Raw genomic sequence first — 18798 nt, forward strand, 5'->3', positions numbered from 1 at the left:
AGAGAGAGAGAGAGAGAGAGAGAGACAGAGACTACTCAATATAAACATCAGCAGCACACAAACTGTGATTGACCAGAGAGATCAGACAAAAAAAAATCAAATATAAAAAACAACATTTCAATTAATATCAGTATTAAAAATAATATTATCAATCATGAATCCTGCAGCATTGAGACTTCAAACCAATCACAAACCACCAGTTTATCACATGACACAAACACTGAACTCAAAGCAACGGTTCATCTTTACTGTAACATAACTTACAGACATCTCCACACACGCGCACACATTATTATACATATAAACATTGTTCTTTCTGTTTTCACACACAAACACTGCCTGAGATCACACTGAACACCTGAACAGTTCAACTAAAAAACTTGTCATTCTAGAAATACACTCAAATAAACACGTTTGCTGATAATAATCCAACTTCAACAGGCTACACAAACTAAAAATAAAATAATCAAGACATCCGTTTATTTTCTGTGTATTATTGGCTGTTCTGGTGTCAGTGGACAGTAATTCAAGAAATGAACTCAAACACCACAGCACTTCAGATCGCAGATCTGCGTGTGTGTGCGTGTGTGTGTGTGTGTGTGTGTGTGTGCGTGCGTGTGTGTGCGTGCGTGTGTGTGTGTGTGTGCGTCTGTGACAGAAGTGGGTCAAGGGGCGAGGCGCACAGAAAGCACTACAGACACACCTCTAACGTCCACACCATCAACCAAATGAAAACAAAGACTCAAATCACAAGAAGAATATGTGAGCATGAGAGTGAGGCTGTCTGCTGAATGCTTTTCGAAAACAAAAGAAAACATACAGACACTGTGAGTCCTGAGAAAATGTATTGTGTAACTGTACAGACATGCACAAGACTCACAAACACGTAAACACGCTCAAGAAGCACAAAGAGTTTTCATCAGACATCACAACACTGTTAAGCGCTGCGCGTTGTAATGCGTTGTGCGTAGTAAAGCGCTGGCTGTTGTAAAGCGCTGCGCGTTGTGTACCTTAGACAAGCTGAGATTGTCACTGCGCATTCTCTGTTTGTTCTTCTGCATTTTACTGGGCATCATTTTACCCGTTCGGAAGTCGAAACATCCCAGATCAAAAGTGTTGCCCAGGTAACGGGACAACTGCGGCTTGCTCCTGAACTTCTTTCCTGTGGGACTAAAGGAGAAAAACATCATTAAAACATACTAACAGCTCCAGTGCCAAAGTACACACATTTAAAATCTATGCACATACACGCATGCGCACACACACACACGCTGACATACACACACACGTACACGCACACACACACACACACACGCTGACATACACACACACGTACACGCACACACACATACACACACACACGCTGACACGCACACACTGACATGCGCACACACATGCACGCACACACACACTCACACATGCACACGCTGACAGGCACACACAGATACGCACATGCGCGCACACACACACACACACTGACGTGCACACACCCGCGGACACACACACTGACATGCACATGCTGACAGGCACACACAGATACGCACATGCGCACACAGACGTATACACACGTACTGACGTCCACACACCCGTGGACACACACACTGACATGCACACACAGATACACACACTCACACTTGCACACGCTGACAGGCACACATACACTGCGTTCCAAATTATTATGCAAATTGGATTTAAGTGTCGTAAACATTTAATTTTATATTGTTCAATTAAACTTATGGATGGTATTGTGTCTCAGTGCTCTTTGGATCACTGAAATCAATCTCAGACACCTGTGATAAGTAGTTTGCCAGGTGAGCCCAATTAAAGGAAAACTACTTAAGAAGGACGTTCCACATTATTAAGCAGGCCACAGGTTTCAAGCAATATGGGAAAGAAAAAGGATCTGTCTGCTGCCNGCCACTTAAGGGGTATAAGGGGTATATGACACTTAGAGGCTGTGTCCACCGAGGCGTTTACGCCTGCGGCCGGCATGTTTTTTCAATTGTTTCCTATGGAAACGCCGCGCTTTTAAAAAAAGCCATCAGCTGACGTTTTTTTTCTGCGCTCTGCGCTGGTGCTATGCGTTTTTTTCACGCTCAGCGCCGGCGTTCGACCGAGCGCCCTGAGTTGAAAAATGCTCAACTTTGGCCAGAACTCTGCGCCTACAGCGGGCGTTTTCAGCCGAGCTCCTGCCGTTTTCAGCCGCGTAAATGCGCCTCGGTGGACACAGCCCCTTAATTATTTACATACAGTAACAGGTTAAAAAATAACATGGAACTAAGGGGATGGGATTAAAGTAAAGTCCTTCAGTGAAGGATTGACAGTTATTTTACGTAGTGTCAGCTTAACATAAAAAAATAACAGAATTCATGAGACCCACCAATAGTTGAAAGTTTTATCTCACTAAAATGATGTCTTTCTCATCCTGAAAGATGATGTCATCAAGGAACAGTTTAAGGCTTTTGGTGCTGATTAGGTACAAGTGTACTACAATTTACAAGTGTAATATTTTATTCAGTATGGTGGCATATGCTTGTATGATGGGGACATAAAAATGTACTGCCTAGCAGAAATGACCCACAACATCCCTAAAAACAAACAAGCAATACTTTAGTCACAGATCAGATTGTTCCCACTGTACCTCACGAGCGTCCACTCATAACTAGCACAAAGGCGCTTGCTGAGCGATATGAGGCGAGTTTGTGTGTGTTTAAGCTGTTTCACTCATTCACACTCATGTGTCATCTGAGGGTGAGCTGTGTTTGATTTTAAGTTAAAAAGTGATGAATGAATTTTGGCCTGTAGTTGTGAGGGCTTGAGTTTGTGAGTGTGTGCAGCCAGAAATGTGCCAAACCAGCACAAGATTCTCTTCCTACAGTCATCGCATTCAGTTTGTTGCTTAGTTCAGCTTTCTACTCACTCTATGAGGTGTCATGTCAAGTGGTGCGGGTGTGTGCACGTCAGTGTGTGTGTGTGCGCATCTATGTGTGCCTGTCAGCGTGTGCAAGTGTGAGTGCACGTGGATGTCTAGTGTATGTGTCAGTGTGTGTGGCGTGGGGTGTGTTGGACGGTCAGTACGTGTGTGTTATACGTCTGTTGTGCGGCATGTGCGTAATCTGTGTGTGCCTGTCAGCATGTGCAATGTCCGGGTTTGTGTCCGCGGTGTGTGCACGTCAGGTGTGTGCTGTAGTGTGTGTGTGTGTGTGTGTGTGTGTGCCGCGCATGTGCGTAATCTGTGTGTGCCTCGACTGTGTGCATGTGTGAGTTTGTGTGTGCGTGCCGATGTGTGTGCGCATGTCAGTGTGTGCATGTCTTTGCCCGTGTGTGTGGGTAATTCTGTGTGCGTGTGGCATGTGTGAGTTGACAGCGTGTGTGTGTGTGTGTGTCGCGTTGTACGAGTGTGTGGTATGTCAGCGTGTGTGTGCACGCATGTGCGTATCTGTGTGTGCCTGTCAGCGTGTGAGTGTGTGTGTGCGCGGGTGTGTGCACGTCAGTGTGTGTGTGTGCGCATCTATGTGTGCCTGTCAGCGTGTGCAAGTGTGAGTGTGTGTATCTGTGTGTGCATGTCAGTGTGTGTGTCCACGGGTGTGTGGACGTCAGTACGTGTGTATACGTCTGTGTGCGCATGTGCGTATCTGTGTGTGCCTGTCAGCATGTGCATGTCAGTGTGTGTGTCCGCGGGTGTGTGCACGTCAGTGTGTGTGTGTGTGTGCGTGTACACTGGGTTCCAAATTATTATGCAAATGATATCTTTCTCTGGTTTTCCTAATTTGTCGATGCAAATGACAGTCAGTATAATTTTCAAGTAATCAACAGTTAGGGTACATTTGGAATTTTATTGAACAAACCTCCCACTGACAACAGTATTTATTTAAAAAATGAAAAACTCAAAATGCACTGTTCCAAATTATTATGCACAACAGAGTTTGAAAACATTTCATAGGTTGTAAAAAACTGAAAATGGTCATTTGTTGAATTTGCCGCATTAGGAGGTCATATTTACTGAAATCAAAAGCTATTTCAATCAAAAACATCCTAACAGGGCAAGTTACATGTTAACATAGGACCCCTTCTTTGATATCACCTTCACAATTCTTGCATCCATTGAACTTGTGAGTTTTTGGATAGTTTCTGATTGAATTTCTTTGCAGGATGTCAGAATAGCCTCCCAGAGCTGCTGTTTTGATGCTAACTGCCTCCCACCATCATAGATCTTTCGCTTGAGGATGCTCCAAAGGTTCTCAATAGGGTTGAGGTCAGGGGAGGATGGTGGCCACACCATGAGTTTCTCTCCTTTTATGCCCATAGCAGCCAATGACACAGAGGTATTCTTTGCAGCATGAGATGGTGCATTGTCATGCATGAAGATGATTTTGCTACGGAAGGCATGGTTCTTCTTTTTGTACCATGGAAGAAAGTGCTCAGTCAGAAACTCTACATACCTTGCAGAGTTCATTTTCACACCTTCAGGGACCCTAAAGGGGCCCACCAGCTGTCTCCCCATGATTCCAGCCCAAAACATGACTCCACCACCTCCTTGCTGACGTCGCAGCGTTGTTGGGACATGGTGGCCATCCACCAACCATCCACTACTCCATCCATCTGGACCATCCAGGGTTGCACGGCACTCATCAGTAAACAAGACTGTTTGAAAATTAGTCTTCATGTATGTGTGGGCCCACTGCAACCGTTTCTGCTTGTGAGCATTGGTTAGGGGTGGCCGAATAGTAGGTTTATGCACAACTGCAAGCATCTGGAGGATCCTACACCTTGAGGTTTTCGGGACTCCCGAGGCACCAGCAGCTTCAAATACCTGTTTGCTGCTTTGCAATGGCATTTTTGCAGCTGCTCTCTTAATCCGATGAATTTGTCTGGAAGAAACCTTCCTCATTCTGCCTTTATCTGCACGAACCCTTCTGTGCTCTGAATCAGCCACAAATCTCTTCACAGTACGATGATCTCGCTTAAGTTTTCGTGAAATATCTAATGTTTTCATACCTTGTCCAAGACATTGCACTATTTGACGCTTTTCCTGCTAACACACACACACATGCGCTCAATATGGCTCGACATGCAAATGTGCAGTAACGCTCGTGTTCAGCGTGCGTGTGTTGTGTGGTGTAGGCGTGAAGAGCAGCACAGGTGCTGATGATGAGTTCAGATCGGACTGTATTTACTGTAGTAATGTGTGCAGATGCAGTAAACAGCTCCGGTGGTTTTCATGATGATTATCACTGTAACTGCACAATAACACACAACACATGCAGAGAATCAACACACAGTAATGAGAGAAACACATTTCTTAGAGTTTGGCTTTGGTGCACGTTCACTGTTGTGTTGTTGTGTCTGTGAAGAAGCCGAATGACAATGTTGTGACCAACAACTACACAACAGAGAAAACACACACACCCCACCCAGGCTAACACAAACACACACACACACACTGACGTGCACACACCCGTGGACACACACACTCACATGCACACAGAGATACGCACATGCACACACACACTGACGTGCACACACCTGCGGACACACACACTCACACCCTGACCTGCACACGCTGACAGGCACACAGAGATACGCACATGCACACATGCACACACACACACTGACGTGCACACACCCACGGACACACACACTCACACACTGACATGCACACAGAGATACGCACATGCATGCACACACTGACGTGCACACACCCGCGGACACACACACTGACAGGCACACAGAGATACGCACATGCACACACACACACTGACGTGCACACACACTCACACACTGATGTCCACACACCCGCGGACACACACACACACACACTGACATGCACACAGAGATACGCACATGCACGCACACACTGACGTGCACACACACGCACACACTGACATGCACACGCTGACAGGCACACACAGTAGAGTGAGTAGAAAGCTGAACTAAGCAACAGAAATGAAAGCTGAGTGACTGTAGGAAGAGAAATCTTGTGCTGAGTTTGCACATTTCTGTCTGCACTACACTCACAAACTCAAGCCCCTCACAACTACAGGCCAAAATTCATTTGATCACTTTTTAACTTAAATCAAACACAGCTCACCCTCAGATGACAACATGAGTGTGAATGAGTGAACACTGCTAACACACACACACATGCGCTCAATATGGCTCGACATGCAAATGTGCAGTAACGCTCGTGTTCAGCGTGCGTGTGTTGTGTGGTGTAGGCGTGAAGAGCAGCACAGGTGCTGATGATGAGTTCAGATCGGACTGTATTTACTGTAGTAATGTGTGCAGATGCAGTAAACAGCTCCGGTGGTTTTCATGATGATTATCACTGTAACTGCACAATAACACACAACACATGCAGAGAATCAACACACAGTAATGAGAGAAACACATTTCTTAGAGTTTGGCTTTGGTGCACGTTCACTGTTGTGTTGTTGTGTCTGTGAAGAAGCCGAATGACAATGTTGTGACCAACAACTACACAACAGAGAAAACACACACACCCCACCCAGGCTAACACAAACACACACACACACACACTGGCTTTGACGTGCACCAACTATTTAGCAAACCACAAGGAGACTGAGCGAAGACAACATTTAACGCTTCGATTTCTGTGAAAGCAGAGCGACACACGACCTGAAGATGAAGAAACAACACAACGTGAGAAAGAACGACTGAACCAAACACCCTTCAACAGACACACCATCTGACGCAGAGATCTCACTAGACTCTCAGTCTTATCTCACACAACTGAGACCTGTTTACTGTTCTCTACATGAAAACAAGACCTGTTTGATTGTGTTTGGAACAGATCACAGCAGTGATGCAGACATTCTGACATTCTAAAATCATTCACTTCTTCCAGCATTTCTCCATTCCCAGCGCTGGATTCATTCTTTAAGGCTTTTGAGGAATGATTCTAACAGCACAACACGCAGAACCAGCAGGACACTTGTGTATCAGACGCCGCACCTATCTGATGAAGAGAAACACATGGACGGACGTCTGGAGAACTCACACTAATCCCTCTGTAACACAACACAAGTCCTGTGGACATTTATCATCAAAACTTGTTTAAGGACAAACACAACACAAGTATAAAATACTAATCTGTGCATTTATCAGATCATAACACACAGGGACGAACGTTCAGATTTTTCCTGACGCTGGTTAATCCAGTTTCTAACGGCTAACACAAACACAATGAACTAACAAGATAATAACAAATCAAAACACAACCGCTCACGATCCTGAGATTGATGATGGTGTTTCTCAAACATTTGTCAAACACTGAAGCTGTGAAAATGATGTGATAATAAATGATAATGAATATCACAGCCTGTGATTCGCTGGAATCCAAACATACAGTTCTGAAGAAGAACGCTGATGTGTTCATGTGTTTGTGATGACTCACTGAAAACACACACACACACGTCTGGAGTCCAGACCGGAAGTTATGTTCCTGTAACACATCAGCAGTGCCGGTAAAGCCTGCGTCACACAAACTCAATAAGACACAAAACCACACTCGAATGCGCTTCATTCACATCCATGTGTCCATGTTTCACACTCTGTGTTGTGATGCTGTGAAACGTGATGAGCTGCAGAAGAACACACTGGTGTGAATGATTCGGATGAGTCACGTGTCAATCACCACAGAAACTAAACTACGCCAGAACATTCTCATCACTCCTCAACAATCATCATCATCACGCTGATATTCAATGACACGTCCAGAACACCATCGCTCACATGTTCCTCAGAGAACCACACAGAACATCTGCGTGTGTGCGCGTGCGTCATGATGAGAGAATATATATTCTGATGTAGATCAGTTTACAGGCCTTCCACTGCCGCCATGACACCACACACACACACACACACACACACACCTCCCCCACAACACACGCAAACACGCTTACAGAGCGTTACAAACACAAAATCCAACACACACAATCTGTGCAGACAGAAGAAAAAAAACATCGATCATGGATCATCTGTGAATTATAAAGTAGAGTTTCCTCTCATGACTCAAAAATCTCTACACTTCTCACAAATACTCTGTCATAACATCATGAGTCTAGACATCAGTTTAAACCACCACTGTCAATCAATCATATATGAGTCAAATGTGTGTGATCAGAAATGAGACATTATGATGCCATTTATAAACACATAAAACTACAGCAACAGAAATCATAAATATACAGACGTACAATGATTTATATCACTCTTATAAATGATTAACACAAACTTTAAAGGTAACAGATCTAAAAACGCCTCACAACTCATCACACTTACAAAAGTTACATTCGTCTGTATAAAAAAAACTTCGCTCTGTATACTGTGGTGGGCTATATGAGACCGGTTTTCTTTTATTGCACTTCTGCATTGTTTCCCTCATCTGTAAATGACTACATGTAAATGACAGACTGGGACAGTCGTGGCCTAACGGTCAGAGAGTGGGACTCGTGACCAGAAGGTTGCCGGTTTGATCCTCAGGCGGGTAACGACTGAGGAGTAACGACTGAGGAGCCCTTGAGCGACTGAGGAGCCGGCGGGTAACGACTGAGGAGCCCTTGAGCAAGGCACCTGACCCCTACCTGCTCCCCGGGCGCTGCAGTGATAGCTGCCCACTGCTCCGGGTGTACGTGTGGTCACCACTTGCTGTGCGTGTGTTCACTACTCTCTGGATGGGTTAAATGCAGAGGTCACATCTCGGGTATGGGTCACCATATCTGACTAATAGGTCACTTCACTTCACACAAATATAGACATACTCTCTCTCTCATACATACATATATATATACACACACACTTTTATATATACACTCACATATATAGCCACTCTTTCTCTCACACACGCGCACAGAAGTTACACTGTTTCATTGGTCTGTATGTTACACTGTGTCTACTGTACATTGACGCACACACATAATCACACACCGTCACAGTTACCTGTAGTAATACACATCACTCTTTCCAGCACTCAGTCCGGACTTCCGGATCACTTCTTCCTTCTTCCAGCCGGGCGGAAGCGCCGGACAGTCCGTCCGCTTCTTCTCCATGATCATCGATCCACTCGATTAACTGTAATTATTCGCGATGTGTCGGCTAACCAGCTAGTGTCGTTAGCCGCTGAGATAATCGCTGAACTAGTTAATAATCTCCCGGTTAAAGCCGTAGAACTCTCGCCGTGCGCGCGGATCCGGTGACGCGAGCGAGCTCGTCACGGATCATAATCTGCGCGCGATGCGTCTGTAACGCGCCCGTGACGCTCTGAAATATCAGCAGCACTTCCCGCACGAGTGACCAGCGCCTGGCAACCGCACGGCCCGCCCCGCCCTGAGCTGTTAGTCACGCCCATCACGTAGCTGCTTAGCCCCGCCCATACTGTACTGCGCTGGCGGAGAACGTCATCGTGTGTAGGCTGTAGGCAGCTGTGTCATGTCACTGCAATCATTTGACAAAAAGTTGAAAAGATTACAAAAAAAATACTTTTAAAAGTCAAAATGACCTCACACATCAACTAAACATTACACCGGCTGTATGGAGTTAGTTGTCAGAAAAACTCCAGCTCTATTTTACTTTCTGTTTGTATAAATGTGAAATAAAATATTTTACTGATCTCTTTTTTACAGACCTCTCTAAACACATCTTAACTTTTAAAAAAGTTACATCTCTTACTAAAGGAATGTGTATGATTTATGATGAGAGAACAGACTGTTTGTTCATTTATTATTACTCAAGCAGTTAACATTGAGGTCACGTGATACCTGCAGCATGCTGCAGTTTCTGAGGATAATCTCAAATCAAATCAAGTCCCTTAATTGTCACTCAACCATATACACAAGTGCAACAGTAGGTGAAAAACTTGGGTGCAGTTCAGACCAACACGGCAGGCTCCTGAGGCTTCTGATCATTTTTAGGATTTCAAATAACTCATTAGGCTTGTTCGAATTGAAGCGGCGCCGCAAGATCCGACAGGCGGATGACATCGAAGTACCGCGAGAGCGATTCGAAACCAAACATTTTATGGTTTTTCGAATGACTCTCGCGGTACTTTGATGTGATCTGCCTGTCGGATCTTGCGGCGCCGCCTCAAATCGAACAAGCCTATTAAATTATTTGTAAGTATGGGATTAAACAAGTGACGTAACGCTATCTGTGTGTGTAGTTTTCAGTCGTAAAATGACCCGCCCCCCCCCAACACACAATATCAAATAATAATCATTAAAAAGTAAAAAAAATACAAAAATAATGTTTTTAGATTTGTCATATCTACCCCATCAAAAACCTTTTCTGGGTCAAACCACGCCCAACCTAAAAGTAAAAAGTATTTTATGCTTTCGCTCCACTCTGCTGTTTCATCTATTTCTATAATGTTGCTGCGATTGGTCGAACGCGTGTGACGTAAGTTCCGGGCGAGCTTGTTTTGACGCAATCAGCTGAAAGTTGCGAAGCTGAGCAGCAGCGCTATTTTCTCTCTTTCGCTCCGCAGACGCTTTCATGGTTCAGGTAATATTTTATTACTTTATATTAATGTTTGCTGTTTTAACGTCTTTACGCTGTTAGGTACGTCACATCTGTGTTTAATACACACGAGATTAGCAGCTAAACGCTAACAACAACAACACATTCAGCAGAGAGAGATACACTTTGCTCTTTTCCTCTTTATATTGATGAGTATACTTATATACTTTTATTTTATCTTAATCTGTATTTGTGCAGAATATTTATATTTATTTTTCCTGTGCTTTGGCAATGTAAAATGTGTTTTATCATGCCAATAAAGCTTCTTTGAATCTTGAGAGAGAGAGAGAGAGAGAGTGTTCAGTATTGTGTGTGTGTTTACACTAACGTCATTCTTCCTTTAGTCTGTATGTTTGTGTATTTATTGTCATGTATGTTGTACTGTAATAGGCTAAATGTGTCAACACGATTTCTCACGTGTGTGTTGGAGAGAGAGAATATTCATTGAGTAATCTAGAGGAAGACAGAGAGCCGCGGTCAGTATGAAGTCCGCGCTCGCGCATCCAGTGTCCCAGCACAAAAACGCGTAAACCAATGAACAAGTGACGTTTTTAGTCATAGGAATAAACTGTTATTAAGTGTTTTAAGTGTACACAGCCAGTGACCTTCACCAAATGACCGTTTGGGAACCACATACTGTGAGAGCTCGAGTCGAAAAGCGGAGTAGCCGATGGACTATATATGATCAATATTCCCAAGCAGTTATTACAGAAACAATTGATTAAAGTATTGTTTTTGTCATCTCTGTCCCCACCACTTTTCAAAACAAAGTTACACCACTGATATGAATACAAGAGAAGAGTTATGATGATGATGATGTGTATTATTCAAGGTTGTGGAGCTGAAGGCACAGAATGGCGAGTGCAGCATCATCGAGTGAGAGCTCATCTGCAGGTAATGGACAGACAGCAGGAGACAGCAGCAGCAGTACTCAGGACAGCACGTTCGAGTGTAACATCTGTCTGGACACATCCAAAGATGCCGTCATCAGTTTGTGTGGTCATCTCTTCTGGTGAGTGAGACCCTGTTAATGTCCACGACACGTTGATTGCGTGCTTTTAAATACAGTACAAAATATTATCAACCTCACCATACTGTATTCTCCCTCGTCTTCCTGGCTCTGTGACATCACTTCCCAGTTGGCCGTGTTTACATCAGGTACGTTTTTAAGTGTTTTCTGTGTTTTATTGAGCACCCAAGAGCGTGTGACAGGATTCATGTAGTAATGTTGTTCATGTGTGTGTTTGCAGTGGTTAGAAACTCGGCCAAACCGTCAGGTGTGTCCCGTCTGTAAAGCCGGCATCAGTCGGGATAAAGTCATTCCTCTGTACGGAAGAGGAAGCACGGGCCAACAAGACCCCAGGTACATTACAACAAACCTCCTCTCATCTGGTCAGAAACGTAAAAAATGTGTCAGCTGGTTTATACCGCCGTAAGGACATCGGTGCAGATATCAGTGGGCAGAAGTCGAGAGAGACCTGCAGAATATAACATTTGAGTGATAGACTACAGTGAAGTGTACAGTATGTAGTTCATTGTATTTTCTTCGTGGTTTTAGAGAGAGAACTCCTCCACGACCTCAAGGCCAGCGACCAGAACCAGAAAATCGTGGTGTAAGTATGTTTTCTCTGATTGTATATTGAGAATGGTTTGACCGTAAGCAGTCACACGATCAGTCCCAGTCGAGTTTCTTTCAGTCATTTGCAATGATCCGTGTGTCATTGCACCAGACGTCTGTGATGAAACTCTTACGTGGATAAAAGCGGCTGCTGTTGTGCAAACCTGCAGCTAATTCATTAGTCAAACGAGCGGCCCGATGGGACTTGTTATGTTTGGTCTCTGAAGAGTCACACACGCATGGTTCCTCTCAGCTCATCTGACGGATGCATTGCATCACGTTTCACTCCTAATCCTTTCTGCATGATGTCTTATCTTACAGTCAGTGATGTAGAAGCTGATGGTTTGGAGTATTTGAGTATAGATCTAAATGTGTTTTATCATACATCTGTGCGTTGTGTAGTAGAGTCCAGTCATGTGCTTTGTTTTCTCAGGGCTTTCAGGGATTTGGGTTTGGAGATGGAGGTTTCCAGATGTCTTTTGGAATCGGAGCTTTTCCTTTTGGGATTTTCGCCACAGCGTTCAATATCAATGACGGGAGACCCCCACCAGGTACATCCTTCAAACAATCATCCCGTGAATAAGTGAAGTGCAGGTGTTAGTTATATTTCTATACTTCACATTTAGAATCATAATTCTTTCCATCCCAACACGTTTTTTTTTATTTAAAAAAATTCTGCCAAAAAATAAGACGAATCAACTGACGTTTTAGCTCAGCTCAAGTGTAAATAAAACATACGATTAAAATCACAAAACAAGAAGTACTGCAAAATGAGTCTAATGTCATCGTGTTTAAGAAACGTATTGGCCAAATGAAAAGACGACTCGCATTGTGAACACAATAAAAGAATGAGTGTTCTAGTGTATGATGATGATGTATTAAAAACCTGATTTCTGTGTCCACAGCAGCTCCAGGAACTCCTCAGCACACAGACGAGCACTTCCTGTCCCGCCTCTTCCTGTTTGTGGCTCTTCTCATCATGTTTTGGCTGCTCATCGCTTAAACGGTTGTAATTTCCAGGAGATGGCATTGGTTCCTCTAGAATCGGAGATCACATCAGTCAGATTTCTCGTGATGATTTTTAAGAATGTTTTCCGTCTGAGGTCTTTTTCTATGAAAGAGATGTTGTGATGGCATGCCTGTGATCAACACTTCTGCTTATGTTCAGTTTTAAATAAACACGCGAGTTATTTCTCTAAAAATCGAATTATTCTTTTGCAATTGTGGTGGCAAATTCTGTTGCTCACTTTAATAAAGCAAGTCTTTCAATGTGTGTCATGAATGTGTCTTAACCGGCCATGAAGAGAAACCGACCAGATGCATGTTTGAATAATGTCATCACAGTTGAAATCATGTCATTTAATTCTTATGAAGATGCTGAAGACAGCGAGTGTGCAGATCTCTCGTCTAAAGTAGATAAACACAAATACAACTTTGCACTTTTTTTAAATGCTATATAAAGAGAAATATGATTGAGTGTTAAATGTTTTACCTTTGCTGTCAGGAAGCTGTTTTCTGGATTTCAGGAGAAACCTTTTTATAGTGTTATAATGACTTCAGCAGTGAGTACAACACAGATTCAATCAAAAGCTTTTATTCTACACGTATGTAACACAGTTTTAAGTGGTTTCTGTGTGAAAGAGACATCAGAAAGGATCAATGACGGATGTTACCATGGTGATGGAACAAAGGTGTCAATTGGCTGATGCTGAGCTTTAAATGTTATTGTCTGGCACATCACACGTTCACTAGTTATTTTAAATGTATATGATGTGCTTTCAAAGAAAAATAGGCCTCTAATGAGTCGGAGATGAAATCTAAATCATGTTCCCTCTTGTGATCTTTGGCTACTGAATACAGAATGACCTGTAAATGATGTAACATACATGTAAATGATGCATAAGCAGGCACTTCTAAGGTTATAACAGTGGTATATACTGGAATATATATATATGGAATACTTGATTGTGCCATTCTGTGCTATTTTATGCTGTATGTTTGACAGAATTCTGCAGCCGTCGCATTATAAAATCATTTGGATCAATATTTCACGTCTATGTCAAGCAGTCATTTAATAAGTAGAGTAACATAGTAACTCAATCTTTATGGCAGAATTTGACTGTCATGCTGGTACATTACCTCTGCTTTGAAACATGCCAATAGTGCGGCACGTCAGAAGAAATGGTCTGATGTGAATGTTGAAATAAACTGTGGTCAATGTCATAATACTGTCTAGTACAATGGATCCCTTCAGCTCTCCTGTCATCAGATGAATGTCACGGACACAACAGAAAACAAACACAATGACAACATGCAGTGAGATATGGATGACCGGAAGAGGTCAGGTTCCTATTCTCCATTGCTCATCTAACATACCGCTGAACATGACGTACAAGGAACTAGCCAATCAGAGAGCTTGTTACATCTCTCTCGCCATAGCTAATTTGCACTGTTTAACTTCGTTTTACCAATGCAAGGACCCAGTGTCAGGGAAATGCTAAATGGAGAGGCTAAAAGGAAAAGCTAAAGGACTAAGCTATTCGAATAGCAAATCGGAAAAGGAAAGGCAGCGTGGAAATGCAAATGGTAAAAGAAATCGCCTTTTAAATGACTGATTAAAGTAGTTTAGTTTGTAAATCCAATTATTTATTCCTCTTTTTAAATCGCATTTTCAAATACATTTTGAAATTCCACTATTTATTTAGGAATTAATTAATGCACTTTAAAACGATGTACTTATTGAGTGCTTTATGTTGGTTTTTTTAATTCCCTTTTTAATTTTAAGTATTTATGGATGGATTAATATTTCATTTATTAATTAGGGCCCGAGCACGGAGGAGCAAGCCACCGGCTTGCACTGCAGTGCAGAGCCCTATTGTTTCTGTGTTCTCCCTCTTTGATCGCTAATTTGAAGGCCTAAACATGCTCAAAAACTCACAATAACTTGCACACGCATCAGACGTGGCGAACATTTACGTCTGATATGGGTTTTAAAATTAGGCGTGGCAAAATGGCTCGCTAGCGCCACCTAGAACTGCCCAGACCGCTATGCAAAACATACATGCACCATTTGGTGGGCTGATAGAACACCCCGAATCATTAAGAAAAGTCTCTTGGAGCATATCTCTAAACTAAACAGGAAGTCCGTTATTTTTAATTTCCTGTGCAATTTGGTAAATTTTTGCAATTTCCAGTCGTCGTACTTTAACGAACTCCTCCTAGAGTTTTAATCCGATCAACATTATCTTCGTGTCATTCTCATCTCAAGGCCTTTGCGAAGTTAAATGCGGAGATCTTGACTTTTCGTTTGGGAACGTGACCCTGGCGGCCTGCCAAAGTTTGGCGTTTCGTCATGAACAGGAAGCTGTTGTAACTCAGGCATACAATGTCCAACAGGCCCCAGACTTCACACATTTGATAAAAGTCCTGGCCTGAAGACATCTACATGGTAATATTCAGATACAGTTATAGCGCCACCTGCAGGAAACAGGAAGTGGCATGTTTCAAACTGTGATTAACTCCTCATAGAGATTCAAACAGGTCAGCGTCGTATATTTGAAGAGTACAGCCAGTATGATCTTCAGACCTTTGTGAAGATACATTGAAAGATCCTAACTTTTCGCTGAGGGGCGTGTCCGTGGTGGCCTGACAAAGTTTGATGTTTCGCCATGAAACAGGAAGCCATAGTAACTCAGGTACACAATGTCTGACCAGTCTCACACTTCACACATTTGATAAAAGTCCTGGCCTGAAGACATCTACATGGTAATATTCAGATACTGTTATAGCGCCACCTGCAGGAAACAGGAAGTGGCATGTTTTAAACTGTGATTAACTCCTCATAGAGATTCAAACAGGTCAGCGTCATATTTGGCCAGTATGATCTTCAGACCTTTGTGACGATACATTGCAAGTTCCTGACTTTTCATGAGGGGCGTGTCCATGGTGGCCTGATAAAGTTTGATGTTACCATGAAACAGGAAGCCATAGTAACTCAGGTACACAATGTCTGACCGGCCTCACACTTCACATGTTTGATAATAGTCCTGGCCTGAACACATATCCATGTCAGTGTTCACTTATAGCAATAGCGCCACCAGCTGGCAAAAGGGAATGTGACGCATTTAAATAAATAACAAATCCTACTATAATTCACTGTTTTCCTTATGCAATCGGGTTGCGGTGGCACTTTCCGCGAGGGCCCGATCATCGCTGCTCGCAGCTTTAATTATTTTTATAATCACGCTTTTATTGCCCATTAAAACGTTAAATAATGAATGACTTTATCAATTTGCCTATTTATATTTGGATAAATAAATGAAGTTGTAAACAAATGTATTAATGCCTATTTTTATTGTAGAATTACTTATTAAACTATGAAATGCTTTATTACTTTACACATGACTCTTCCGGTCCTCCATAGTGAGACTTCATTTTAGAAAGGAATGACAAGTCAAATCAGTCATGAGGAGTGAAAGGCACACACGCCTGTAACACTGGCTTTATAAAATCATATACGAGTCAATCTCATGGGAAACACTTCATCTCAAAATCAAGACAAATTCATCAGCTCAACTCCTAACATGAGCCTTGATTTTCTTTCTGCACGATTTCATTTGTTCTTCTTTTAAATTTGAGTGAAATGAGATGTGGAGAGATTCACCCCATAAACTCTAAACAAACTATCAGAAGTATATATCATATATAATATAAATAAGCTTGAAAGGAAATATGGACTGATCATGTCTTCAGTTTGTTCTGTATATTATACGGGGGTGTTTACTCTAATCGACGATGGGGCTGTGAGAAACCCCGGGCCAGTTGTAAATGTCGGGCAGAAAGGAATCGTAATTGGTGTGCCAGACAACCGATCTGACATAAGATTCTTTATCCACGGGTTCTGGGTAGCGGAAAGCCATTCCCTGTGAATACACAAACTCCACCACCTGCACACAACAACAACATTACAAACCACTTCTATCTGTACCATTCTACGACACAATGACCTCCTGCACGCGTGTGTTACCTTGATGGCCATCTGTATGGACACCTCTCTGATGTTAGACAGCGGTGGATACAGTCGCCCTTGACTCAACTCCTCGTCTGTAAGCTGATCTGTCAGTGTCTGAAACGCACACAACATCTCTCACAAATCAATCCGCAAAATAAAATGTCAACACATCAGCACACACGCGAAATCTTTCACAAACGCCATATAGAGAATATTTTGAGAAATATACGATACGGCAATGTGAAAATGAAAACTAAGATGTAAAACAACAGCACCAGACGGTTCTCACGTGATTAGATTTGTAAGAATAACCACACAAAAGCTGATGTGTGAAACAGCGTTCGGGGGTGATTGTGTACCTTCGCCGCCTCCAGGAAGACCGTGTCACTGATATGACGAACTCCACTGAGAATTACAGCCAATGCCACACCTGAAATCAGAAAACTACAGGTCAACCATCCACTGCACACACACATCTGCTTCAAACTTTTATCAAACATGAGCAACTTTTAGTGCTTTAGTCAATCTTTACTTGAAGTATAACTACAGTATATCCATTAATACTTATAACTAGAATCATGTCAAAAACCTGGGAATATGTAAGCATTGTTGCCCTGGCCCGGGATCAGTATTGTGCCGTCTTCTAATGTCACGGGTCCAAATGGACTGCCGCTGGCGAACAAACAGCGGCCCTGCAGTCAGACAGATCATTCGTGAATTCCAGTAATGTGACTTGAACGCTCTTTCAAACAGATATACGTTTTTTTAATATGTCATCATGTTTTATTGTGTTAGTAGCTGTATTTTTTTTTAATTATTTATCCAAAACAACCCAACTGCTGTTTGATTGATACGCATAATAAAAACCATGATTTTTTAAATATTTTCAAAACCGAGTTATCTGTTTTTGCAAAGAAACTCTTCATAAATCCTTGTGTTACCTGTGTGAGGATGTAGGCGTCTTCTGCTGTACATTCAGCTTTGGCCGTCGGGTTACTCAGAGCAAAGATGATTGGTCGATCGTTCAAGCTGCCCATGGCTTTGATGACATCATGAGTGAAGAGCCGCCCGGCCCCGGACACACCTGATGATATTCAAAACATCCACACTAAATAATACAGTCTATTGTACTGTGGATGACCCACTATTCTTTCTTTTTCATTCACTCATCCATTTCAAAAAATGCATTTAAATACAGTTTCACTTTCAACAATTCCCACATATTCTTTCAGACCAAAAGCTTTTAGGATCATAAAAAAACATTTCTGTCAAGTGACCCTATTGAACGGTGGTGTGTTTTTGTGAAAATCAAACTATAATAATTTGCCATGAGAATAAAAATACACTTCAAAGCATTCACGTTTGGTAAGATGAACCAATCAGAAGAGAGCTCTTCTACATACAGACAGTAGGGGTCAGAGAGGACGAAGTCATGAAGAACTAAATGAACATCAGTAACAAAAATAGAAGTGTATGTCCCCTTTAAAGGTTATATAGAGGTAAAGTGAGGAGGAGAGAGAGAGAGAGAGAGACAGAGAGAGAGAGAGAGAGAGAGAGAGAGAGAGAGAGAGAGAGAGAGAGAGAGAGAGAGAGAGAGAGAGAGAGAGAGAGAGAGAGAGAGAGAGAGAGAGAG

At 42.6% G+C, this 18798-nt stretch overlaps 3 protein-coding genes across 8 annotated transcripts in view; 1 reads left to right on the forward strand and 2 right to left on the reverse strand.

The window, feature by feature from the left end:
* Positions 1-9364, reverse strand: part of mbd2 (methyl-CpG binding domain protein 2) — a 36864-nt gene extending 27500 nt beyond the window's left edge. Inside the window, exons 1-2 of one of the 3 annotated variants that reach the window (XM_057355032.1) lie at positions 5178-5424; positions 1011-1170 (exon numbers count right to left, since the gene is read on the reverse strand). In XM_057355032.1, coding sequence (XP_057211015.1) covers positions 1011-1170; positions 5178-5299 — 282 coding nt within the window. In that variant the 5' untranslated portion in view covers positions 5300-5424. Of the gene's footprint in view, positions 1-1010; positions 1171-5177; positions 5425-8961 lie in introns of those variants that run through there. The other 2 variants (XM_057355019.1, XM_057355027.1) reach the window with 2 other exon arrangements.
* A 1026-nt stretch (positions 9365-10390) lies between these two features.
* On the forward strand, positions 10391-13423 carry rnf185 (ring finger protein 185). 2 transcript variants are annotated; one of them, XM_057362560.1, is made up of 7 exons: positions 10391-10521; positions 11369-11548; positions 11676-11694; positions 11787-11899; positions 12095-12149; positions 12588-12705; positions 13060-13423. In XM_057362560.1, exons 2-7 carry the CDS (start codon positions 11391-11393, stop codon positions 13155-13157), a joined length of 561 nt encoding a protein of 186 aa, XP_057218543.1. In that variant the 5' UTR covers positions 10391-10521; positions 11369-11390; the 3' UTR covers positions 13158-13423. The 2 variants fall into 2 exon arrangements, with proteins under 2 accessions (XP_057218543.1, XP_057218551.1); XM_057362568.1 differs by having other exon boundaries at positions 13063-13423.
* Positions 13424-13732: 309 nt separating this feature from the next.
* Positions 13733-18798, reverse strand: part of me2 (malic enzyme 2, NAD(+)-dependent, mitochondrial) — a 12048-nt gene continuing 6982 nt past the window's right edge. For all 3 annotated transcript variants that reach the window (XM_057362542.1, XM_057362534.1, XM_057362550.1), the window contains exons 11-15: positions 18107-18249; positions 17755-17857; positions 17525-17595; positions 17181-17279; positions 13733-17100 (exon numbers count right to left, since the gene is read on the reverse strand). In XM_057362542.1, coding sequence (XP_057218525.1) covers positions 16939-17100; positions 17181-17279; positions 17525-17595; positions 17755-17857; positions 18107-18249 — 578 coding nt within the window. In that variant the 3' untranslated portion in view covers positions 13733-16938. The remainder of the gene's footprint in view (positions 17101-17180; positions 17280-17524; positions 17596-17754; positions 17858-18106; positions 18250-18798) is intronic.

Source organism: Triplophysa rosa, linkage group LG2 (genome assembly GCF_024868665.1).
Source record: "Triplophysa rosa linkage group LG2, Trosa_1v2, whole genome shotgun sequence".
Taxonomy (NCBI): Eukaryota; Metazoa; Chordata; class Actinopteri; order Cypriniformes; family Nemacheilidae; genus Triplophysa; species Triplophysa rosa.